The sequence below is a fragment of the Pithys albifrons genome, chromosome 18 (genome assembly GCF_047495875.1).
Source record: "Pithys albifrons albifrons isolate INPA30051 chromosome 18, PitAlb_v1, whole genome shotgun sequence".
Lineage (NCBI taxonomy): Eukaryota > Metazoa > Chordata > Aves > Passeriformes > Thamnophilidae > Pithys > Pithys albifrons.
The window spans coordinates 15,533,626-15,559,199 of NC_092475.1; the positions used below are offsets into that span (position 1 = coordinate 15,533,626).

The 25,574-nt window shown below is 49.6% G+C and overlaps 1 protein-coding gene across 2 annotated transcripts in view; it reads left to right on the top strand.

The window, feature by feature from the left end:
- LOC139680209 (fer-1-like protein 4) overlaps positions 1-23,935 on the top strand; it is a 40,039-nt gene extending 16,104 nt beyond the window's left edge. Inside the window, exons 20-45 of one of the 2 annotated variants that reach the window (XM_071572619.1) lie at positions 535-622; positions 2,262-2,378; positions 3,495-3,647; positions 3,864-4,047; positions 4,623-4,747; positions 5,128-5,262; positions 6,376-6,549; positions 6,797-6,913; positions 7,199-7,360; positions 7,682-7,841; positions 8,618-8,721; positions 9,677-9,808; positions 10,006-10,054; positions 11,678-11,784; positions 12,130-12,261; positions 12,794-12,904; positions 13,361-13,488; positions 13,965-14,135; positions 14,894-15,048; positions 16,821-16,999; positions 18,017-18,102; positions 18,985-19,083; positions 19,341-19,582; positions 21,426-21,703; positions 22,179-22,279; positions 22,801-23,935. In XM_071572619.1, the coding sequence (XP_071428720.1) occupies positions 535-622; positions 2,262-2,378; positions 3,495-3,647; positions 3,864-4,047; positions 4,623-4,747; positions 5,128-5,262; positions 6,376-6,549; positions 6,797-6,913; positions 7,199-7,360; positions 7,682-7,841; positions 8,618-8,721; positions 9,677-9,808; positions 10,006-10,054; positions 11,678-11,784; positions 12,130-12,261; positions 12,794-12,904; positions 13,361-13,488; positions 13,965-14,135; positions 14,894-15,048; positions 16,821-16,999; positions 18,017-18,102; positions 18,985-19,083; positions 19,341-19,582; positions 21,426-21,703; positions 22,179-22,279; positions 22,801-22,981 (3,670 nt within the window). In that variant the 3' untranslated portion in view covers positions 22,982-23,935. The other variant, XM_071572620.1, reaches the window with a different exon arrangement.
- The last annotated feature ends 1,639 nt before the right edge of the window (positions 23,936-25,574 follow it).

The following is a 25,574-nucleotide window of genomic DNA, read 5'->3' on the forward strand; positions in this document are numbered from 1 at the left end:
TGTTTTCAGGTTAGGAGGCCATATCGTGTTCTGCCCTCGCTGTGTGCTGCCTTTTCTCTTGTCCTTTTGAGGTGGATGAGCAGAAGGAAATGAGGGCAACTTGGGAAAAGGATCCTATAGCATTTCAAGTTTGGAGAGGAGACCCCAGTTCCTCTTCTGTGAATCAGAGGGGTCATAGGCAGCAGCCTGGATGTTCCTGGACTCCTGCATGTTTCCTAAATGTGAAGTACATTTCCTTCACTCATTTCAGTTATACAGTCAAAAGACAGGTGTTTCAATCCTAGTGACTGCCCCATGGAGGTCAATATGCACTTCAGTCCACAGTGTAACAGGAGAGAGGGAACCTCAGGTGCTGAGAATCCCCAGGGTACCTTGTGAGTCAACAAGCTTGCAGAAGAGGAAATTGCAGAAAGGGGGTCTTCGGGTGGATCTGGATTGGTACCAGGATTTGGAGCTGGTGCTCCTGGTTGTGAGCTTTGTCCAGCCTGCTAGGTTCAGGGGTATGCAGAGCCTGTGCTGCTTTTCTCATTGCAGGCAATATTCACTCGGTGCAGAGAGAAAAACAATGGCACATCCAAACAATCTGGACAGATGTCGGATGAAATACCTGATGCGCAACATTGTAAGCTGAGGGGCTTGGTGGTGAGTGGTGGGAGCAATCCCTGCTCTGGGGGATGCTCCTGGAGGACCAGCAGAAATTGATGCTAAGAAGGAAACTTGAAGCTGACTCATGGCATCAGTCGTAGGCTTTTACTGCAGCATCTCCCAGCTTCAGCTCAGAGCTATACAACTTCTGGCACAGGGAAGACAGGCAGGGACTGGCCATGGCTGCCCCCAGTTTTGTGCAGATGTGCCGTTTTGTGCCCTGATGCCTTCTGTCATCTTCTCTTGGGCACACATGGCTGAACACACGCATGTTGTTGCTCAGTAGGTTGCTGGAGGCCTTTTGGTGCATGATATTCTTGCAGACAGCTGGGTGGGGGACTCACTGAGACCCACTGCCCCTGAAAAGTCAGCCCATTGGCTGGGTACCTCTTTAGCAGGTCTACAAGAGCCATCCCTCTGCTTGTCCTCAGAAAGGGCAACACCTGGGCACCTACCATCCTGCAGACAAGGCCAGCTGGCTAAATGAGAGTGCAGTTACATACTCTTCTGTACAGCAGAGCAGAGCATGGCTGTAAAGTAAACAATTTATAAACGGCGGAGGAACTGGACTTCACCAACAAGCTTATGAAGTTTATAGTGAAGCCATTTTATTACCCAAAGCACACAGTTTATATGGGGTCAGGACTGCAGCTTATTGGCTAAAAGAGTTAACACACCACCACGCCAGATACTTCAATTGGTTAAAGCCTATCTCTCACAAGTCCCATGTTTATATTATTTCATCCTGGCTGTTTTCATGCCCCTGTGGAGTCCTGTGAATTCCTACTATGTGAATTCTTGGGGAGTAACCTCCTCCCTAGCAGCCAGCAGCAGCTGAGCTCCTTGCTGCTTCTGTCTGATAGCTCAGTCTCACAGGGCTTTCTATAGACATGAATTGCTCACTTTTGATTTTACTGTAACAACATGGCTGTCCCCATCAGACTACATTACCAAAATGCAATTACAGCAGCAAGAAATAAAATTTAGATATGCCTTGATCCCAGCTACCTTCCCTCTGCCTCCCTCCACATTGTCACCTGAGCTCTGTTAAGCCTGAGACACTCTGGAGAGAGAACCCAAGAGATGAGTTTTCTGGCCTTGTCAGCCCATACTGGGTCTGCACCCTGAATTCCTTCTGGATTTCATTATTAGTTTTTTTCTTCCCAAAGGCTTCCATGAGATGTGTGCACTATCTCAGATGTGTACTACTGGAGTCCCGTGTTCCAGTTTCCTACATCTTTGTATTCCCAAACTTCTGAAGCCCCAAGCTGCAACTTGGGCCACATCTCCTGCAGGCACTATCTGGAGGCTTAGACCATCAGTTTTTGAAATGTTTACTCCTTAGACATCTTTCTGCTACAAATGGTTTTAAAGCTTTTAAATGATTTTTTCTGTTACTGGCTGGTATTGGCAAAGCTGATGAGTTACTGGAGTCTCCAGTTCTTGGCACCCTTCCCCACAAGGCTGGTGATGGGTTCACGGAGCTTTGCTCTCAGGCAGGGAGCAGAGAGCTGTGGAAAGGCCAGGACAGGATGGGGCAGGGTGAGTGTGCTCAGCACTCAGCCGTGGGTGGCAGAGGGACATGGCTGGTTGGTGACACTGTGCTCTCTGCTCAGATCCTTAGTGCAAAGCAGGTGCTGCGTGTGAGGCGGCGCCTGACTCGGGACAACGTCAAGGAGAAGGTTAAGGAGGCAAGGAGGATCCTGGCAAAGCTGTGCTTCATGGCTAAAGAGGTACAGCTGCTGCTGAGGCTCCACTTTGCTGGATGGGAGTGGGTGCAGGTGAGGGGAGAGTGCTGAGCTGGCTGCCAGGGCTCCTACCAGCTCAGGCTGAGGCTTTTACTCTGTCTTTCTGTGTAAAACCCCAGGTTCCAGCTGCTGGAAATTACCATGTTTCCTGTAACAGCTCTAATTAGGATGAGCTTGGGCAGCTTTGCAGGTTGTTGGTGGCAGAGCAGGGGTCCAGGCAGCTCAGCAGTGGGTTGGAGGAAGAGCTGGGCCAGCTCCAGGCCTCCTGGGTTTCTCTGCTCCACCAGCCCAAGGCTATGCCTGCAGCAAATGGTCTGCCTGGGAAAACTGCCTTGCCTGTTGTTGCCTGCATTCCCACCAGAGACTGACCCTGGACACTTTCTGTAAATTCAAGCTTGCATTGGAACAAGGTCTGTCATCCATAGCAGAGACTCTCCACATTCAGTTTCATTGTCTATATTTTAAGTAACTGAAAAAATCAGTGTGTTGGTATAGTGCAAACCAGAATGCCATGGTTGCTGGCATTAAGTGGGGAGATGCTGTTGCAGTTTGGAGAAGTCTGTCACCTAGTAAAGTCAAATTATTTTCACACCTTTAGCTATGTGAGGGCAGGGTGATGTACATTTGGAATGATGGTGTTTGTCTTCCCATCACCTTTACTGTGATGGAGCCTGGCTCTCCTGGGAAAGGCTGAGAGCTGCCTGACCACGGGAAGTGGGGAATGAATTCTTTGGTTTGCTTTGCTTGTGTGTGCAGCTTTTGCTTTTCCTGTCAAACTGTTTTTATTTCAACCCACAAGTTTTTTCACTTTTACTTTTCCAATCCTCTTTCCCATCCCTCCTGGGGACAGGGAGTGAGCAGCTGCATGGGGCTGAGTTGCCAGCTGGGGATAAGCCACAACACCTGCAGAATCATATTGCAAGGGTGACTTTCATAAGCACATGGACAATAATAGGCTCTTTGTTTCCTTCTGCATCTCCAAACCACTGTGGAGCCAGCAGTCCCTCCTGTGAGGAGATGAAGCTTTCACCATGTCAGTGGAGGGAGGACAAGTCATGTGCTGTTCCTCTGCTGTGACATTCCTCTCTTTCCTCTCTCCAGCCCCAGTGCACTCTCCCTGATGTACTCATCTGGATGCTCAGCAACAACAGGCGTGTGGCATATGCCAGAATTCCTGCACAAAACATCCTCTACTCAGTAGTTGAAGAGGAGAAAGGCAAGGACTGTGCAAAGATCCAGACTGTCTTTATGAAGGTAGGGTTTATACCAAAACAGCATGCTCTTGCTTTCTTCATGTTGTTTCTCCCTTCTTCCCTGAAATCATGGAGTTCATGAGGAAAGAGCTCTTGTTCTACTGCTGCCTCTCACCTCTGTGGTGCTCTTGTCTCCTGTGCTCTTTGGTCAGTCCCTGGCTGATGGTGATCCTCTTGGTCTGAGGTGTGAAACCTGGTAAACCTCCTGCGCTTTCAGGTCCCTGGCTTACACACTGGTGAGATTTTTGCCAAACTGGAGATCTACATGTGGCTTGGGGTAACCCAATATGCGAAAAACTGTTTGGCAGAGCTGCCTGAGGAGTTCAAGTACCTTTCTGAGAGTGGAGAGGAGATAGCCCAGCTCTCAGCATACAGCCCTCCCAGCAGGCTCAGCAGGGATGGTGAGTGCAGATGCCAGTGCTCCATGGTTTAACCATGAGCAGGAGAGCAGAGAGGTGAGAGGTCTTGTCCACAGGTTGGTGTCTGTGGTGGAGCATTGACTCCACATCCTGAGGCTGCACTATGGTCTGAGAATTATAACATGTCTAAGGATTATAAGACCTGTTCTCTCATCTCAGTGCCATCTCAAGTGTGCTTCAGTTTGCTCTTGTGAGGATGTATTTGCATGCTCACAGCTAGAGCAGCAGGCAGGATGGTACTGAATAGGTACTGAACCTGCTGCCAAAACGGCAATGGGCATGAGGTCTGTCCCTCTGCTGAGGCCTGAGGGTGCTCCCCCTCAGCAGAACATGGCACATTTCACACATCATGTCCTTCCCAGAGGTGTCTGTGGAGCCCACTGATATTGTCTTCCTTGGCTAAACCTTTTGAGATGTACTGGCCTGAATGCCCCTAGAAGTGGTAGCCATTCATCACAGAATGTGCCTGCTGCTACTTGACTGGCCCTCTCCTTCATGTATGTTTTTGGCCCCATACAGGACTGGATTGGGGACCTATCTTCTCTTTTTCTTACCAGATTTCAGTTATTTCCAGCTCCGAGCCCACCTGTATCAGGCTCGAGGGATCCTCCCTGCTGATGACAATGGCCTTTCAGATCCATTTGTGAGAGTGGTGTTTTCAACTTATTGCCAGACCACCAGGGTGAGACCACTTAAACTCTTACCTTTGTTGTCTTGGGAACCTGGGGATCAAAAAATCACTGTGCCTTCACTGATATGTTGAAGACTAGTGCTGTGGCAGTCCTCCTGGGAATTTTGTAACTCCAGGCACCAAGGTGTCTGTGTGCTCTGGGCAGTGTGGTTGTGTTCAGGGTACAACCGACAATTATGGAGCACGGTCTGAAAAGTTGATTGGTATGTGCTGATTCCACATGTTTAGCACCTCCTCTCCTGCTAACCACCAGATGCCTGTGGCTATGTGGGAGAAGGGATCAGCCCACGGTTCCTCACTCTCCTTACAAAGTGCATGTGGTTTGTTTCCATTGGCTGTGGAGCACTCAGGTCTCCTGTCACTATCTGCAGATGCTGGAGGAGACACTGAGTCCCATGTGGAATGAGCTACTTCTGTTTGACCAGCTAATTATTGATGGGAAAAAAGAAGAGTTGAAAACAGAGACCCCCATCATTATAATCAACCTTTTCAGCCACAATAAATTTGTAAGTATGGCTGTGCTGCCCTTCTGTTTTATCCAGAACAGGGAAGGCAGAGGAGCTCTGTGTGAGGGCTGCCACATCTCTGTTTGGTTTCCATGACTCAGCTTGGTTGTGAGTCCTGGGAACTGTGGCTGATGTTGAGATTTGCTGGCTCAGAGATGCCCTGAACCTGGGCCTGATGAGTGTTTCCTGGATCCAGGATCTCTCCTTTTTGGGGAAGCACTGTGCTCTCCCAGCTTTTGCCCCTCTTCCATGGCAGGATCATGTTGCAGAGGGCTGGTAGCCTGGGGGAAGTGATGTAGCTCAGAGTTGTTCTTTCCCCTCTGTCCCCAGGTGTTATGGATCATTGCTCCTCAGTCCTCCCTTTTCTCTCTTCACCAGTTCTTTAAAGTCACACTCCTCCTCTGGGACCTCTTTGTTATCCTAAGGCTAATGACATAACTCCCACCAGATTCTCCTGTGTAGCTCAGCAGCTTTCCTGGGTTCATTCCTGGGTCCCAGTACAAGACAGATACTCTCATACTGGGGTGAATCCAGAGAAGGTCACCAAGATGGTTGGGGTTGCAGCACAGGACCGTGCAAGGAGGGCTGAGTATCTTCAGCCTGCAGAGGATGAGGCAAAGCCAGTAACTGCCTAGTGGGAAAGAGTAGTAAAGGTGAGTTCAGACTTCTCATGGAGGTACTGAGGGGCAAGAGTACAAGCAATGGGCACAACTTGGAGCAGGAAGAAAACCCAGCTTGATATAAGGAAGTAATTTTCCTGCCAAGGTAGTTCAAATGCTGGGCCTGGAGCTGAGAGAGCTTGTGGAATACCCATCCTTGGAAATATTCAAACCTGGCTGGAAGAGACTCTGAAAGACTGGATCTAGCTTTGATGCCCTCTGTTGCATGGTCCCAGGCTGTTTGCCCAGTTCTGCATGGAGACACAGACTGGGAGCTGAGGGTCTGCTGCAGGCATGCCCTGTCTGCTCCAAGGTCTGGAAGGAGCAGAGAAAAACCAAAGCAGAGGATGGCAGGGGTGGCAGAGTGGCTTTGTGCTGTCACAGGCTAGGTGGATTAGTGGTGGCCTTTGAGATCCCACAGGGCTGCTTCGAACCATTGCCCTCTTTCCTGCAGGGCTCCCCTGAGTTCCTGGGGCAGGCATTTGCTGTTCCACAGGTGAAGCTAGTGGATGAGCCATACACCAAACCTGCCCTGCAGTTCTTTGATTTCTACAGAGGCAGCAAAGCAGCAGGAGAGCTCATTGCCATGTTTGAGCTGATTGAGCTGGATTACAGTGGTTATTTGGAGGTAAGGGGCTTGTAGGGAACAGCTCATGGTCACCAGCTTTCTGAGGAGAGCTGTGTGGGTGAGGAGCTCATTGCATTTGGCCCACCAGAGGATTCCAAGTTGGAGGCCTCATCTGGTTTTCAACTGAAGGGAGGCTGCAGGGATAACCTGTGATAACAGGTCAAGGGGAGAGGGAGAAGGGGGCATGGCATGGCATGGATTAGAAATGACTTTCTTCACCTGGTGTATCCTGGCTCCACCTGTTCAGCCATCGGTGCCTGAGGATGTGGAGCCCAAGGAGCCCAGCTACCTGGGAGACCCCCGTGCTGGCCGGTTCATCATCCCCGAGGGCATCCGCCCAGTGCTGAAGGAGTTCCGCATAGAGGTGAGCTGCCTTCTGCTGCACTAGGCTCCTCCCTGGGCTGGGCACAGGGCAGGGCTGGGGCAGGCAGTCTGGCTTAGAGCTAAATCTGCCTGTGAGGCTGGAGCAGGTGCCAGAAATTGAGGTGTTTGACATGACAGAGAAGCCATTTCAGTAGCAGACAGGCAGAGCTGCTGTGCAGGGGCACCCTGTGCCTCTGCTGGGGCTGCGTCCTGCACTGGGGGTGGCAGCCTGGGCAGCCTGCATGGCACACCTCGAGCAGCCCAGCAACTTCATGTTGTGCTTCAGATCCTGTTCTGGGGCCTGAGGGGGCTGAAGAGGGTGAACTTGTTCGAGGTGGTTGAGCCCCAGGTGATCATTGAATGTGCTGGCAAGAAGGTGGAATCCGAAGTGATCGTGACCTACAAAGAGAACCCCAACTTCACTGAGCTGGTCAAATACATGGATGTGGTGAGTGGGAAGAGGATCTGCCATGCCAGGGTGCGCCACTGGCCACCCTGCATCCATGCACTGCCTCTCTGAATGGGGCAAGGTAGCGGGAGGGGAGCTGCCTTCAGGATTTTGCTTTCCTGTGGCCACAATGTTCAACTGTAGATCAAAACCTTTGTGAAACTGCCCACTAAGAGCCATGTCATCCATGGCCTGTTTCTTGGGCAGAAGTCCAAGATGCTGTCAGACCTGCCCCGGTGTAGTGGGGCTGCCACAGGCTGGTAGCCCAGCACAGGTCGATCACCCTCTCTCCTGCAAATCCCATGCATGGTTCTTTCACAGGAGCTCCCAGAGCAGGTGTACCTGCACCCTCCCCTCAGCATCTTTGTGGTGGAAAAGCGGGCGTTTGGGCGCACTGTGCTGGTGGGGAGCCACGTTGTGTCCGATGTGATGAAGTTTTCTCCCAGAGAGCTGGATGAGGAACCAGAGGATGTGCCCAAAGGTAAGGTTGATTGGAGAGGTTCTTGTGGAGACAATAGGCAGGTCTTGCCAGTGGCAAAGATCCCTGGCTCTTCTGTTCCCCCCTAGCAAGGCAGCAAAGTCGTCCTCCCCAAAGGCACAAGATCACAGAATTACAGAATGGTTTGGGATGGAAGGGAGCTTAAAGCCCATCCAGCCCCACCCCCTGCCAGGGACAGGGACACCTTTCACTATCCCAGGTTGCTCAAAGCCCTGTCCAACCTGGTCTTGGACATTTCCAGGCATGGGGCAGCCACAGCTTCTCTGGGTAACCTGTGCCAGGGCCTTACTACCCTCAAAGGAAAAACTTACCCAGTGAGACCTTCGTCTTCACGGAGCTGGTCCACTGGGACCAAGGATTGAATGGTTTTACAGTCCCTCACATTGTCAGGTCAAGGTCTTTTCACTGGGTAGTGGTTTTGCTAAGCACCTTTATGATAGCAACTGCCAGAGCTCCTGATCTGGAAGCACAAGGAGAAAGAGCCAAAGGATTGGTCCATCTGTGGTAATTTCTGTGCAGGGAAGGTATATCTGAATTCTGAATTCCTGGGAGTCAGCAACAAGCATGTTGGTGATGGTGGCCAGTCTCAGTCCTGTATTTGGATTTTCAATAGTTTTTTTCAGGGTCTGCTGTGAAAAGCTTTAGAATCAATCACAATATAGGGTGTTAACAGAGAGGGGTTTTGGGTGGCCAAAATGAGAGGAACAGTGGGCAGAAATAAATGCATGGAAACAAGAAGCTCTGTCTTTTCATTTCAGCTCTGAAAATCTCATCCCACCGTCCTCCCTCACAGACGGTGGTAAACATTGGACCAGCAACTGGTGACCCACATCCCAGAACTTACCCCTTTAGTCTTGTGAAGGTGAGTGGTGTGTTGGGCCCAGCAGATTTTGAAGTTTGGAAATCCATTGATGCCGTGAGTGACCCCCCTCAAAGCAGAACTCTGAGCTGCATTAGTGTAGGGTAAAATAAAAAGTAAAGATCCTTTAATATCACAGGCCTACAGCCCACAGGAATACCTGATGACATGCATGTGCTCCAGTTCTTGTTTCCATGGCTTTTATAATAAGATCCCTCCAATCATTGCTTTACACATTTCTCAGTCCAGCCCTGGTTCCACCCCTGGTCCAACCCCTGGAATTGGGTCTGGGGTCATCAAGACCCTCTGTCTTCATCAGCTCCTCTTCCTCAGGCACACAAAGGTCCCTTGGAGTTCTGACTTCTGGGTCACTCTGACCTGTGTTTATGTTTCATTCTGTGGGCCTTCTGATATCCTTCAGCTCTACCTTGGAAAGGAGTCTAAACAAGATTAATTAACTAGAGGAATTTGAGCTCCCTGTTCTGGGACACGGGTAGTGATAGAAAGGCATTAAACTTAAACTGTTAGAAATATTAACCCTTTAAAAATCTACAACTACTGTGTTCCTAAAATCTACAAAATGTGAAAATCAGAACAAAAACCCCTTTGGCATCACCATACTGAAGGTTACAAATGAAAAAGAAAGTTCAGAAGTTTGGAGTTAGGTTTCCACCACCAGGTTTTGCTCTGGACCAAAGCATTCCTCACTCCTGCCTGCTCGTTGGCACTGCCATGTGCTGTGGCTCTGGTACAGGGAGGTGAAGGAGACCTGCCCTGTGTCTTGAGAGCTGCTGATTTTGTAGCAAAGCACAACTCTGGGGCCACAGGCAGTTTTGCACCTCCTGTGCTCTGCCTGAACACTGAGCCTCTGACAGAGACTCTCAGGACATGGAGAAGGGTGCATGGGTGTCCTGTGTGGTCATTTCCTCCATCCGAACCCTTTTCTCTATTTTTTAAGGCTCCTTTGAAGAAAATTCCTGTGAATAAGTTTGTGAAGAAAGAAGATGAATATGAAGAGGAAAAACCAGAAGTGGAAGAACTGGATTGGTGGTCCAAGTACTATGCATCCCTGAAGGAGCTCTATAACCAGGTAATGTTCTGTGACAGCTGGTAACAGAGGGGAAAAGAGGCTGCACTGGCATGAGGAAGATATTTTCAACAATGCTGAGTGTCACAGGAGTTTTCCTGGCATGGATCTGCAGGAAGATGTGGGGTTTTGTGTGTCAAGCATACTTAAGGTAGCCTTTGCCGTCAGGGATCTGGGGTGACTGCTTGTATGTGTTTCAGACATACAGTGATGAAGAAGATGCTGAGAATGATGACCTGAATGATGCAGGTGAGTCCTCTAGCAACACCCAGCTCTTCTGTGGGGAGAACCAGGACTTTACACCACCCCAGAGGGTGCTGGGCTTGTGGAAATGGCATCTGAGCAGACAACAGCCTTGTAGCATTCACCAACAACAATGCAAACGCTAGCAGAGAGGCTGGAGATACTGGCAAGGGCTAACAAAAGCTATTTCATGTGGAAAACACCAAACTTTCCTCAAAAATGTTTTGAGAAATTGTCAAAAAAAAATCCTGCAAAACAGTAGAGTCTTGTAAAATTGTGTTAAAGCAAGTGCCTTCCAGAGTGAGCAGTGAAATCAGCTCCAGGGATCATGGGGTTGTCAGGGTGAGACTGGGAAGCAGTGGTGGGATGGAGAGAGGCTGGTGGACAGGCGAAACTGTATGGGAGCTGGGCATCACTCTGTGCACATGGGATACTCACCCAGAGTATAGGATTTGCTGGGAGGTAACAGAAGGATGGTAATAATGATATTTTTATGATCTGAGAACAGTGTTACAGCTGTAGGCTTAGGTTTGCAGAGGTGTCAGCGGGGACTAACCTAGCAATGATCTAAGAAAGTAGACAGTAAGTATTGAAAAGATGTAAATCCTGTATTTAGGAAGAGGGCTGGAGGGTACCTGCAATCCATTAGTGCTCAAGGGATCTGGAGCCTCAGGAAATGGGCTCTGTCCTTGGTTTGGTGGTGCCCCTGAGAAAGATCTCTCCGGGCTCAGCTGCCTGTGCCCAAAATGGCAGTGATGCTTCAGTTGGCCAGCCAAGCCACCAGCCCAACAGGTAAGCACCCATCCAAAGAGGAGGGCGAGCTCTCCTCTGTGCCTTGCCTGTCAGCACCTGTGGGCTGGTCTGTTGGGGTAAGGTAGATTTGCGGCAATCAGAGGAGGCAGAGACAAACTCAGGCTGCAGTCTGATCAGAAGGCTTACACCAAAGACAAAGGACCTTACTTTTAGTTACAGCTTCACTTTTATTTACTCTTGTATATTACATGCCAGCACACTATTGGTTAGTTAGTTCACCTAACATACATGGAAACGTTCTACTGGTTGGTTACAAGGTCTCACACATTCTACAGGTGGTTCTCTGGTCCTTAACAGTGCATTCATCAACTGCCTCAGGAGACCTAGACTCACATTGTTACCCTGACAATTCTCCTTCTGTGTAATTATGCCACAAAAATGGCAGCAGCAGTCTTCTACAGGGCCCTTGCAGAAGACCACCTGCACCTGATGTTAACAGCAGCACGATTGTCATGATCACAAAATCAACAATCCAGTCTTCACCACAGATAAAAACCTTTCAGTTATAATGCATCCATAGTCCATCTTGAAGCAATTTGTTTCGCTACCTTCATCCATCATTCATCCATCATTCACACTCTCATGCTCAATTCTGGTCCAGCCACGTTCCTCCATTTGGTTTCTGCCAACTTCCTTTGTGAACAGCAGGGGACCATCCAGCCATGCCTTGCTGAGAAACCTGAGGTGCCAGAAAACAGCAACAGCTCCAGGTGCCCTGGCACAGGTTGAAGCTCTGGCCAGGGTCATTTCATGTACAGACACTTGAAAAGATGGGGAAAATCAGAGGATTTCCTATTCTCTTATTGCCATTTCTAGATGGAGGGAATTTAAATGCATTCTGCATTGACATGGAGACAGAGGATGAGGCCGTGATTGAGGCCGAACCTGCTCTACCCAAGAGGAAGCTCATTGCCACCCTTCAGGTGATAATTGGGGTGACCTCATCTCTCTCAACCCTGGTTCTTTGTCCTCTTCACCTTCCTGCAGTGGAAACTATACTGGGAGGAGAACCTGCAGTGTATGCTGAGGCCCCATTGTTGGTGGGCTTTGAAAGAGCTGGTGGGCCCTTGGAGCCAAGCTGGGATGTGCGTGCACATCTGAGGTTGGCCCCAGGGGGGTGGAGGAAAACCATAGCACCCTGCACTGAGTAATACTGGGTAAGGTAGGACAAGGTGAAATGACTGAAGCAGAGAAAGGGTGGTCTTTCTGACTCTGCCCCTCTTTAAGATGGTAGGAAAAGGCTCAAAATTTCTTTCTATTTATTTCAGATCTATAACTCTGAGCTGGAAAATGAGTTTGGTGATTTTGAAGACTGGTTGTGTGTTTTCCCCCTTCATCGTGGCAGAGCAAATGAAGATGAAGATGGAAACAAGGATGAACATTTTGTGGGGAAGTACAAGGTACTGTGTCATTTGGGTGACATTTGTGCTTGTGGAGAAAAATCCCTAGGAAAACCTGTGGCATCATCTTCCGTATCAGGAGCTCTTGAAGACTCTGAAATACCAGCTACACAAGCTGATATAAGAAGGTCCCTAGAAAACCTTTGGTGTCCCCTGTCTTTGGCAGTCCAAAGTGCCTGGAGATGCTCAGATGTGGCATTGGTAGTGGTCTGACAGACCACAGCCTAAATTGCAAGCAGGAATTGCCTGGACAATGTGGAGGTATTTAAGAAGAGACTGGATGTGGCACTCACTGCCATGGTATAGTTGACATGCTGGTGTTAGGTCAAAGGCTTGACTTGATATCTCAGAGGTCTTTTCCAAACTAGTCGATAGGGCCTTTGGGAAGGACTGGCCCTGTGGGCACAGTGTGTCTGAGGTCTGCATGGCTCTGATTTTCTACTTGGCTGGTGAAGCTAGTCTTGGTGGTTTGAATCCCACTTGAGATATCCCCTTTTGTATCTAGCTGTTACTTGAAATGTCTTTTCTGCAGGGCTCCTTTCATGTCTACCCCACTGAGAAAGCTGGCACTGAACCCAAGGTCTCCCAGGGTGTTCCAAGGAACAGACCCATCAAGGTTCTTGTAAGAGTTTATATTGTTAAGGTAAGTCTCTGGTGGGAGGTGGTAGTAATGCTTAGAGGTCTCTCCCCTCCCTGAGGGCCTCCTGCCACTCTCTGTTCAGTAAATGTGAGCAGCGGCACTTGTGAAAAACTTGGTGCTGGCTTGAAGCCTCTACCTGCCCAGTGGAAGTCATCTATATCCTGTCCACGGAGAGTCTTCCATGTTTTGTAGCTTCAAGAGGTGCTAAGAGCCCAGATGGGCATTTCTTGGCTCCTCATACCTGCCTTGAGACCACAAGCAAGTGGGTGGGCCCACAGCTGGAGACATCAATGGCTTGATGAGTGAAGTTTTGTGTGGGAACAAGTGCCTGTTACACTGCAGGGGCAGTGGCTGGAGGGCCCTGACCAAGTGGGCTCGGGGGGTGTGAGGTCTGTGCAGAGTTCCTTGTGCAGACTGCTCTCCACAGCTCTGCACAGCAGCACCTCTTTTGTCTTCCAGGCTACAAACCTGTCTCCAGCAGACCCCAATGGCAAGGCAGACCCCTACGTGGTGGTGACGGTGGGGCAGGAGCAGAAGGACACAAAGGAGCGATACATCCCAAAGCAGCTCAATCCTGTGTTTGGAGAGTATGCAGGAAGTTTTCATCTCTCAGGTTTAATAGGAATAGTGCAGATCTGGGGCTTGGAATGTAGCCCAGCATGTGTGGCCTTCTCTTCTTTCTGAATGGAGAATCTTGTGCTGTAACATAAAGGTTCTGGGCATGTCTTGCCTCCAGCTAAGTCAGGAGCCATCACGTTTTGGTTTAGGAGATGAACACTCGAAGAGCTTGCTCCAGAAGTAGAAAGCCAAGCAAAACCAGAGGACTGGAGAGCTTTTTCCCTAGCTCCAGGCCCTCTATCCAAGGGCATACATTCTTGGAAAAGTAATTCTTTTGTTTGAATGTGCACACTGAAAACTGCACACACTGAACATAGAGAGAACCTAACTCTCTCAGTTGGCTTTTCAAATACAGTTCTTAAATGTGTAGGGTGATCCAAGCAGAGCATGTGTTTCTTTCCCATCCTCTTTGCTAATTGCACTTTCTTTGTCTGCTTCTGTGCAGAGTTGTGGAGCTGACAGTCTCCTTTCCCATGGAATCAGAACTCACTGTAGCAATATTTGATCATGATTTGGTTGGATCTGATGATCTGATTGGAGAGACCAAGATTGACTTGGAGAATCGATTCTACAGCAAGCACAGGGCCAACTGTGGAGTGGCTACTCAGTATGACACGTGGGTACCAGTGGGACACATTGGGGCAAGAGACTCGTTCTTCTCACCTGCCATGTGGGGGTCACAGAGCCCCTCCTGTTCTGCAGGACAGAACGAGCACCTCCAGTATCCTTTGAGCAGTTCCTCCACAGATTCACTCCAAGTTACATGGATAACTCCATCTATTTAGATGCCTACCAGCTACCAGTGATAGCCCTAATTCCTACTGCAGACTATTACACCTTACATAAAATAGCAAAAAAATTCTTTAGTGCTTTCACACTGGTGTTTTGTGAGACAAGTGCTCACTTGACACTGACCTCTTTCAGAAAGCATAGTGGTTTCTCTGGCAGTAGCTGATTTTCTGAGTAGTGACACTCAGGGCATCTGGTTTGCTTTGGCTTCATTTTATATGGATTCATTGGTGTCTTTGGCCAGTGTTCCATACACTTCTCTTCTTCTAACCTTAACTGGAGGGTATGGAGTCCCCAGCATAGCTAAAACCTCTTTGCCACTTAGGAACTGCAGCTGAAATTTCTCCTGTTCCTACTTTCAAGCTGATGGTTCTATGGTGTGCAAGTCCAGCTTGTTCTGGGATAGACCTTGTTAAGGTTTTCATTCATTAAGCTTTGTGTGCCTGGGGTTTTCCCAGTGAAAATTCCATCAGGGCTCCAGTGGCACAGCCTATGCTGTAGGAGAGGCAGGGTGTTTCACAGCCTAGAAAAGAAACCTGTTGTGTCTGAGTTGAAGAAGTTCTTGATGTTCTCCCTTCCGTGCAGGAATGGCTACAACACGTGGCGAGATGCTTTCAAACCCACACAGATCTTGGATAGTTTATGCAAGAAAAACTCAATCCCTGCTCCAGAGTACAGATGGGAGGAGGTCAAAGTGGACAGTAAAGTATTCAAGGTCCCTCCAGAGGCTTTTCCTGAAGGTACAGAGGTCTTGGCAAACGAGGATTGCTTCCTTGAACAGCCATCTCTGCTCAGCAGTGCAGTGCTGGTGGGAGGTCTGGGGGACACCAGCCTCTCTTCTCCAAGGTGTCCAGCCTGGTTCCCCCTTTTGTGCCCTGCATGACCCAGCTTTTGGGGGTAACTGCAGGGAACATCCTCAGTGTTCAGTGCCCTGGTTTCAGTGGATGAAGCTGTTGCACTGGGAGAAGATGTGACCCAGGCCATTAGGTCCCAAAGTGGCTTCCCAGGCTGTGGGTGGAACAAAGTAAACCTGCTTGGATGGTGGTGATGGTGGTGGGAGTTTGATGATGTAGCTGAACCTTTATCTGCCTGTGATTACCATCAGCAAGATACTGAAATCCTTGTTTTTCGGTTGTGTTTTGTTGTGGTTTTTTTTGTTTGCTTTGTTTTGGTTTGTTTTTGGTTTTGTTTTGTTTTTTTTTTTGGTTTGGTTTGGTTTGGTTTTTTGAAGGTGATGTTTTTCAGTCTCCTTTCTTGTTTTACCTGACTCTATCTAGGGATGCTCTCTGTTTCCAGTGATTTTGGGTGCCTTGCGTGACCCCACACTGCTTCTCACTACTGTCAATCACCACCTTGTGGGCAGCTTCTGCTTCTCCTTTGCTGTTTTTCTGTCTTTCTAACTGGCATTAAAAACCCTGAGCTAGGGCCACACATGTCCAAGAACCCACCAGCCTTTCCCACCCTCCATCGGAAGGGATGGAGAATATCCCTAAGCACAGGCCCAGCTGTGGACAACAGCTGTGCAATTGCATCCAGCCGGGAGTAAAGGCTGGAGCAGATGCGGTCCACTTCGGGATGGCTGGGTACTGCAAGGCAGTGTGATGTAGCCTGTACCCAGATCCCTGGCCTGACCTGCCCAGAGGGGACACACCTACATATGTGGCCAACTTTACCTTCTGCTCATTTCAGTGCAGCTGTTCCTCATTTTCCTGCTGGTCTCTGTGGCTTATGAGAAGAGGAAATAAATCGTGTTCAGAAGAGTGCAAGGAGCCTCCAAAAGCCCTTTCCCTCTTTTTCAGGTCATTGGGTATCTGGGGAGGGAGAAACGAGGTGCTCTCCTGGTGTTCCCGCAGAGCTGCCTCTGGTTCCAATGTGGCTGTAGATGGTGCCCTGTGAACTTCTGCTGTGCCTGAGCACTGCTTGGAGTTGTTTAGGTCTTAGACTGATCTCCTTAAACCCAGGGGTGGATGGGTCACTGTGTTCTCACCTGTTGGTTCCTGCTTTTCCCCCACCAGTAGGATTTGGTCTTGTCCTGCCATTTGGCTTCACTGTGCCAAGTGAGTCAATGGCACATTGTTCATGAATGGCGGGCATGACTGAGTGTCCTGCCCAGTTAGAAGGAATGCTTTCCTGGAGCACTTCTAAGGCAAAAACTCTTGGTTCTATTTGTGCTGCCACAGAGATCTGGGGACTTTAACTCTCCCAGAAAGTCACAGCCTGCTCAGTGTCCCCTGGATCTTTTTTCTAGGGCCATAGTAGATTGTTTTTTGCCCTTCTCCTTGTATTTCTCTTGGCTTGCTTGATTTCTTGCCTGCCATTTCTCTCATCACTGCTAACATATTAAACTCATTCCCTTCATCTTTGCCCTCTTGCTTCCCCACATTTGTTTCGCTGGGGAGGTGCTTGTTTGTACAGTCCATCACCTTCCATTACTTGTGCTGGTGACTGATGTCCTGTCGTGACTCTTGCGGGACAGAAGCCTTCATTTTCTCTCGGCTGTGTCCTCCTGCAGAGGCTTCTGTGAGGAACAAGAGAGAAGTGACAGGTGGGAGCTGGTCAGTGGATGATGAACATAAGGCTTTGTACGTCCTGCAGCACTGGGAAGAGATGCCAGTGTACGGGTACAAGCTGGTTCCAGAGCATGTGGAAATCCGATCTTTGTACAACCCGAAGAACCCTGGGCTTGTGCAGGTGAGATGTATTTCTCTGCCCAGCCTAGACATTGCTCTGGGGAAGGACCTTCTGAGCAGCTGGGTCCCTGCACCCTGGTCCCCTGTAGCCCTTTTGTCTCCTCATCGTGGCATGCATGAGTCCTACTCATTTTCCCCTCCTCGGTGGGTGACCAGAGCTGTCTGTGGATGTCTGGTCCTACTGTGAAGTGAGAACTTGGTTATCCTTTGTACAAATCCACCCTCTGACCTCTCATAGTGCTTCTGAACACCCTTTCCTTGAGGAACCTCTGTCCACTGATGGTGTGTTCACAGTGCTGGTTACCCAGAGTCCTCCCTGTCTCCTCAGGCTGGATAGCACTGCTCTGATAAGGATGCTGTGTGGGTGGCAATAGACCTGCTCTGCCTTCTGAGCCTTGGCAATGTGCACTAAAGTGTGTGATCATGTCCTTGATTATTCCTGCCTCCTCCTCTGCATTGTCACTGCTATTTTGTCTCGCTCTGCTCCCTTGGCTTCTCTCTGGGGCACATCATAACTGTGATCTGGAGGAGAAACATCCATTCTCAGTTTTATGTGATGTAGTCATCTGAACTGCATTTTATTCTCCTGCACTGAACATCTCCTGTTTCCTCAGGAGGTCTGAACAAAGCAGAGTTCTGCAGTCATGCTGACTTTGGTTGGCATTGGAAATGCATGGGGAAAGGGCAGAGTCAGATCTTTTTTAGTTTTCTTGCTTTTGCTTAAGCATTACATCACCATATACTCCTTATTAAGACAGAGGGACATGTTTGCCTCTGTTTGAAATGGATTCAGTGCAGGTGAAATGGTTTTTCTTGGGACAGAAATGGGCAATTTTTTTGTAGTTTTAATTTTTTCCCCATCTAAAATCCAGTCGCAGGTCACTCTAAAGTGCCGGGAGTGGAGAGAACCAAACAGTGGCTTTCTGGTGGGAGCTTTCTGTGCAGGATCAAGTCCTTGCCCCTTGAAGAGCTGGAGGGTGGTCTGTCTTTTGAAGTCTCTGCTGTATTCTCTCATCAGGGCTCCTTGCACATGTGGATTGACATGTTTCCAAATGACGTCCCTGCACCACCACCCGTCAACATCAAGCCACGACTGCCTGTCAGGTAGTGCCTGTGGGGCTGGGGCCGCATGGAGAGTCACTGTCCCTTGCCATGGCTGGTGGGATGTGCAACAGGGCCCTGCACAGGCTGAGGGGCTGTGCTAGCCTGGCATGCAGCCCTCCTGTTTGCTGCAGCTCTGACCATGAGATGGTCCCTTGAGTGTATCAGCATGAGCCATAAGGGCTTGGGAAGGGCAGGTGAATGTCTCTGCAGCTGAACATGATGCTGATAGAATACCCAGGCTGGGGCAACTTTTTGAGTCTATTCTGGCTAGTGGACAGATGTCCCCTGGGAACCTAGGGAAGCGAAGGAGGAAGTCTGCTATTTTCAAGGATCTAATGGGCCTTTTGAGATAGAGGGTCCAGATTTTTCCCAGAGGTGCACCTGAAAGGACAAGAGATAATGGATACAAATTTCAGCAAGAGAAACTTCAAAAGTCCAACTGGATATAGGGAGAATATTTTCCCAATATGAGTGAAGCTACCCTGGAACAGGGACAGAGTGACAGAGATGTGCTGTGATATCCTTCCTTGGTGATATTAAAAACTCCTGGAGAGGAGAATGCAGAGGTCCCATCCTGCCTAAGCCTTTTTGTGCTCCTGTGGCTTAGTAGTGCTGAGTGGGTTTCCCACACACCAGGGATTTGCTTTGCAAATGCTGTGTGTATTGATTGTGGGTGTTTGTCTTGTACAGTTGTAGCTCTCAGGAAGGATTTGTGCCTGGGAGTGAGACTGCTGGGCTGCACTCAAGCAGAGGAACCCAGACAGGGAAGCACAGTGCTGAGAGGGTTCATGTCCTGCTGCTCGGCTGTTGTGGGCTTGACCTGCCCTCCCAGCACCGGGGACAAGAGTGTGTGTCTCACTTATCACTGTGTCCTTCCCACAGCTACGAGCTGCGTGTGATTATCTGGAATACAGACAATGTGATCCTTGATGATGTCAACCCAGTAACGGGAGAGCCTTCCAGTGACATTTATGTGAAAAGGTCTGATGGTACACAAGGCGAGGCCAGAACCCTCCCTGGCCCACACTTTCACTGCTTTCTCTGAACCTCTGCTCCTCCCTGCCTCAGCATGAGGTGCCCATTCCCGTCCTCTCCTGTACCCCCAGAGATGTTGGTCCTGTGTCACTCTGTTTTGACTCTGATCCTTCCTTTTCTGCTACCCCATGGGGTTCAGCTGTTCCATCCTTCTGCTCTGCCTTTGGAGCTGGCTGACAGGCATAACTGCATTTCTCCTGCAGCTGGATAAAGGGTCTTGACCATGAAAAGCAGGAGACAGATGTCCACTTTAACTCCTTGACCGGGGAAGGCAATTTCAACTGGAGGTTCATCTTCCGCTTCAACTACCTCCCAACTGAGAAGGAGATCACTTACAAGAAAAAGGACTCTGTCTTCTCTGTGGAGGAATCAGAGTTTCGGGAACCAGCTGTTCTGGTCCTCCAGGTCTGGGATTACGACAGGATTTCAGCAAATGACTTTCTAGGTATGGGGTGACCTGTCCTTCACCTTGCTGGAGTATTGCAGCGATTCCTTGGTATTCAGCTCTCTAAGAAGGGATACCAGGAGCATCAGGTCATGCTTTTCAGCTCAGCAGTCACCTGGGCTAGTTTTTCACATGTTGAGCTATAGACAGAACCTGGAGGTACACACCTCTCCTACACAGACATGCTTTCATGCTTGTCCCAGGGCCTTGGTGTCCTTTTTCAGGGCCTGTCACACCACAGGGCTTCCAGATACTGCTTCCTCAACCTTTCTGATAAACTTGCTCATTTTCCCTGTTCTGACTTAGATATGCAGATCCCAAAGACAGGGCCAAGAAGCAGTTTTCCCAAGAGGTTGTGTTCGCAGGCATAGGGACTGACAACCTTTGTGAGACTATTGGTGTTTGAGTTGCAGCATCACCAGGAGTTGAGAGATCCCTGGATACTCTGGTACTTCCCAGTAGTCAGACCTGCTGGCCATGCAGCCAGGCCTATTGAAGCTGTGCTAGTGATGATTCCACCCACCCACACTATGCTAACACTAATGCTGCTGATTCTCTTCTGCTTCTGCTGTCATCCTCATGTTTCTAGCATTCTGTTCAGTTGTCCCTCCCCATTAAAAAAAAATCCACTTTGCCCTACTTTGTCTTGGGTGGTTAAAACTCTCTTTATTCTTCAACCTTTCATAGTGTATTTAAGGGGCTTTACCTCCATGAGGCACTTCCAGTGGTTCAGCCACGATACTCAGGCAGTGAAGAAAGTTAGTTAGCAATTCCTATGATTTCTGGCATGTACAGTCTCAGGTAATTCTAAGCAGAAAGGGGTTTCTGCAGTATTTATTGCAGCCTCCTGCCCCAAGCATATACTGGGGCAGGTTGCTCAGAATGTTGTCTGGGTGAGTTTTGAGTATCTCTAAGGCTGGAGATCCCAGCACCCTTCTGTGAAGGTTTTCCTGGCTGCAGAATTCTCACAATTACTTTTTTTTTTCACTTGCAGCACTTTGTGTCCATTGCCCTATGTGATTTCATTATCCACTTCTGAGAAAAGTCTAGGTTCATCTGCCCTTTAGCTTCCTTTAGGCTCTGGGAGATGCACTAAATCTCCATCTTGACCTCTCTTCTCTGGGTTGAGCATATCTCTCACCCTTCCCACTGTTGCACATAGTCCAGCCTTGACTATCCCAGCCACTGGACTCTCTAGTTAGTTGATACACTTCTTGTGTTGGGGTCCCCAAACTGGGCACTGTATCCAGTAAAGTCTCACTGGGGCTGAGCAGAGAACATGCACATCCCTTGGCTGCGTTTGCCAGTGCAGACTAGGACACAGTAAGATTGATTTATTGCAAGGACTCAGTGCCAGAGTGGGACAGGAGCTCATTCCATGCAGAACAGGGACACAAGGCCAACCAGAGAAATGAACTGGGGCTGTTGCAGGTATAGGCTGATGCAGATATAAGACAAACTTGAAATCTTTAAAGCATTTCCCAGATTTTATAGTTTTTAATTACACATTTGCAGGAATGAGAGAGAAAGAGTAGCATGGACATGTGAGAAGACCAGGGTGGGACAAGGTAAAAAAGTGAAAATAACTCACTGTACCACATGCACACCAAACTGGCTGCATCAGAGATGAGACAAGACCTGAGGCTTCTGCCTCCTAGACTAACTGTTGAGTGAGTCCTTTCTTATGCAGAGCTCCAGGTCCTCCATCTGTAAATGTGCATGGTCATTGCAGCGGCTGGGACCTACTCGTGGCTGTAGGAGCACGATGGAGAGAGAAAGCCAAATGTCATGTGGGGCTGAGCTCAGGTTTCACCAGGAGGTCTCTTCTTCCCTGTGCCTACAGGCTCCATCGAGCTGAAGCTGCATGACATGGTGCGGGCAGCCAAGAGCTCTGAGCAGTGCACCATCAGGATGGCCACGGAGGGTGCGACCCCGCGCTTCTCCATCTTCCGGAACAAACGCATGAGGGGCTGGTGGCCCTTCATCAAGCTCAAAGATCAAGAAGACAAGGAGAGAGAGGAGAGGGACCACAAGAAGAAGAGGAAAAAGAAGCGGAGCAGCTCAGTCAAACCAGAGGATGTGGAATTCACAGATCCCAGTGGCAACAAGTACCTCCTGACGGTAAGGTGGAGTGCTGGCACTGATGAGCAGAGCCAGTATTTTGCCTGTGCCTTGACATGGCAGCCTGTCCTGCATTCACATAACCTACAAAGGTAGCAGTGACCCAGCTTGTGCAGGGTCCTGGAGACTTCTGTCTGCTACAAATCCAGCACTTTGTCTACCCAGAAGCATCAGGTGCTGTGGCATGCAGGAGTGTCCAGCTTCATGCATTCCTCTGAGCTTCCCATAGAGCAGTGCTCCTTGAAGAGAGATATCACAGTTTAGGAATGGTATTCCTCAACTAAATGATTCAGGTAGCTGGGGAGTTCAATACAATACAGTTCTTTGTGTGCAAAACAGTTAGTTTCTGACCAGGCCACAGTTCCCACTGGCTGTGAAGTAAAATAAAATGTAGCTAATGAAGAAAAACGCTCTGGGCATCTGAACGTGGAACTGGGAGAAAAATATCCAGTTGTGGCACACATTCCTCCTGCAGGGTAAGGTGGAAGCAGAGTTCCAGCTGCTGACTGTGGAGGAGGCTGAAAAAAGTCCTGTTGGTTTGGGCCGGAAAGAGCCAGAACCCCTGGAAAAGCCCAAGTGAGTATCTGTGTTATCACCTTCAGCATGGATGGGCAGAGCTGTGTTCTCAGCAGCTGTTTGCATGGAGACTGGGAGCATCTGCTTGTCAGGTAGCTGAGAGCAATCAGTGGGGGGCCTGGGCCCCTGCAGTGGGGTCTGCAGGATGGGCACTGCCAGGGCTTCCCAGAGCTTGAGTGGGTCCTCGTGACTTGTTGCTGCAGCACCTGGCCCAGGGCTGATCTTGGCAAGATATTCAAGGCAGCTGTGCCATAATATTGCTTGTGCAGTGGGCAGCTCTGTCCATGTGAAGGGACCCCTTGGCCATGTGGGTGCAGGACAGCTCTGCGGGGCTGTCCTGAGGATCCTGTCCTGTTGTGTCTAGTGTTTCCGCAGGCACTGCAGCCTCTGGGATGATCCTGCCTGGAAGCAGCAGGAAGAGCTGGTGATTCATGAGGGTATCAGGACAGCAATGCAGAGAGGCCAGTGTGCTGCTCTGTGGATTGAACCTGTGCTTACCTGTTCTTCCCTTCCTGTTCTAGCCGGCCAAAGACGTCTTTCAATTGGTTTGTGAATCCCATGAAGACCTTTGTGTTTTTTATCTGGAAACGGTATAAGAAATACGTAATTGTGCTGTTCATTGTTGCTCTTCTGACCATCTTTCTGGTTCTTTTGATCTACACTATGCCTGGATACATCAGCAAGAAGATCATCAATGGTTAAATGCTTTCCAGCACAGGACTACTCAAATACAGGGGTGACTATGTCAGGAACTGAGACTGGACCAGAAAGTGTAATGACACCCTGTAGGTCCAGAGGCAACCTTCAGAGTGAGAAACCTGCAGAAGTGGCCTTTCTCTGGAAGTCATGTTTCATGCTACATACCCATGAGACATGAAGGAACTAAGCGACCAACCTGCTAAATTAGACAAACTCCTTGAAAGACAGTTAAAACTTTGGAGGAAAAAGTCATTCATTGTGGCACTGACATAGGAGGATGGGAGAAGGGGATCTTCTGTGGCTGTCCCCACAAACATGGCAGCTGAAACCAGCTCTTGCCATCGAGAGTGAATCTGGCAGAGATGGGGACATACAGAGCCATCCATGCCCCAGCTTGACATTTGGCATTTACCAGACCTTTGCCTGAAGAGTTCAAAACAATTGTAGAGGGGGAGGGCAGGTCTGGTGTAGGGTCCTGGTGGATGTAGGACCTGAAAGACCTTTGAATGGAGCTCCACAGGGAGAAGGATAACACAAATAAGGTAGCCACAAACTTCCTCCTATGCCAGGAGCACAGGAACCACTCTTGGTGTTGGAATTGGCTCTGGATATGGTAGCATTCTCTAGGACATGAACTTTCTGGTAGTCACTCCTTACAAGCTGCTTTACAAGCTTTTCCTGCATGTGCTGCGTTGGATTCATGCTTCCTTCAACTTCATTTTGGGTCTTCATTTCCACAGGAATAAAAGCTTTTTGGCTGCTCTCTCCAGTGCTGTTTGTGTTTTGTAGCTGCTTTGTGGAGCTGGGGGCAAGCTGCTGCCTACTATCCTCACTGCCCCTTCAACCTTTCCTCCTGAGCAGCACAGCCATGAGGACAGTACTGGGACAGCATGGGTTCACAAGTATGAACCTGTGTTTGGTGCTGGACAGATTTAAATTAAATGAGATTTGTTCTTAGCATGGCCTCTGGTGTCCCAGGGCTCCTGCTGTCTGCACAGACAAGTCCTGCCATGATCTGATCTCAAGTGGAAGTGTTTCACCCAGGATTTTGACAAGACAGATTCCTTCTGAGAGATCTCATCCTGATGCAGGAGATGATGCTCAGCTGCATTTCCAAAGAAATTAACTGACAATGGGATTATACAGCAAAGGCACCTGCCTGATTGCCTTTTGAATGGGGCAGGAATGGAGTAGGTTTTGGGGAGAAACCTGACTGGCTCTGCCCAGACAGGTAAGTGTGAAGCAGGTGAAGACTGTGATTGGACATGAAGCCAGAAGTGAGTGGGAGACAGACCTGGTGCTCCCTCAGGGGGGCAGAGTAGCCATGTGATTGGTGCCCCAGATGGCAAACAGGAGTCCTCTCTCCCCCAGGGGACCCTTGGGCTGTGAAGAGAGGCTGAAATAGGCTGCGAAAGGCTCAGTCATGCAGCACCTGCTTGGGGCTAGAGTAAGGCCCTGGGCTGTGACAGTGCTGCCTCAGCCCGTTTTTCTGCCTATTAAGTAGGATGCTGCCTTCAGAAAGTGTGCCTGGTCACCCCAGCAGTGCCCAGAGTCCCCCCCCATTGGTGCCTAGTTGCCTTCCAGTGCCTCCCAGCACACCTGGTGCACCTCAGCAGTGACTGGTCCATGCAAACAAACTCAGTGCACCGCAGCACATCCAGTGCAACCCCCCAGGCAACCCCTTGGCTCTTTCAGCCACGCTGAGACACATTCCCCACCACACTCAACAGTCTCGGGCTCTCTGTGACTTAAATGTGTTTCTGCCTCAGACTTTCTCAAAATATTTCAGAATATAATTTTCCCAGGGTGTGCAGGTGTGTGTCTGTGTGTGCTCTGAGGGGCAGGGTGGGGATGTCTGTTCAGAGGGTGGCTTTACAAGGCAAGGGGCTCATCCCTGCCCTTGCTGCTGTTCCCAGACACTGCCAAGCTGCCCTCAGCTCAGTGAGCAGCACACTCAGGAGAACTTCACCTCTTGTCCTAGTTCAGCAAGCTAGGACCAGTTTATCACTGTGTGGGTGTGGCCAAAGCTGTGTATTCTAAACCCTCTATTTAATTTCTCATGAACTGTTAACAATGGACCATTGGCAGCAGCTGCCCAGGGCACACCTGACCCATCATCCTGGGACCTGGCTGGGAAAGAAGCCTGGGAGAGGAGCTGTGGTAACTCCCCTCCAGGAAGTCGTTGGCACCTCCACACCCACCTGAAGGGTCATGTCTGCTCATGGGCCATCAATGATTCCAAAAATACCCCTGACTCACAGAGTCAGATCAGCCAGTGTGGAACTCCCCACCCTGGGGGAGGTACTGGGTGCTCCTACCTGGACCTGAGGGGATATAATCTTGGGGTTTGGGACTTGGGGAACCACTAGTTGGATCCAGATGAGGAGCTCCTTTAAACTAGCACACCTCTTCAGCAGGACTTGCCCACCACCTCTCTTTGACAGCCACGTGGGCTGCTGCAAGGCCACTGCCAGCAGTCTGGAGAAGGGGAGCAGGGGCAGGGGGCTGTGGGAGTGCACCCCAGCGGTTTGGGGGGGCCATCATGCCCCCAGGCCTGCAGAATCTGCACCTTGGTTCAGCCGTCACTGCATCATTT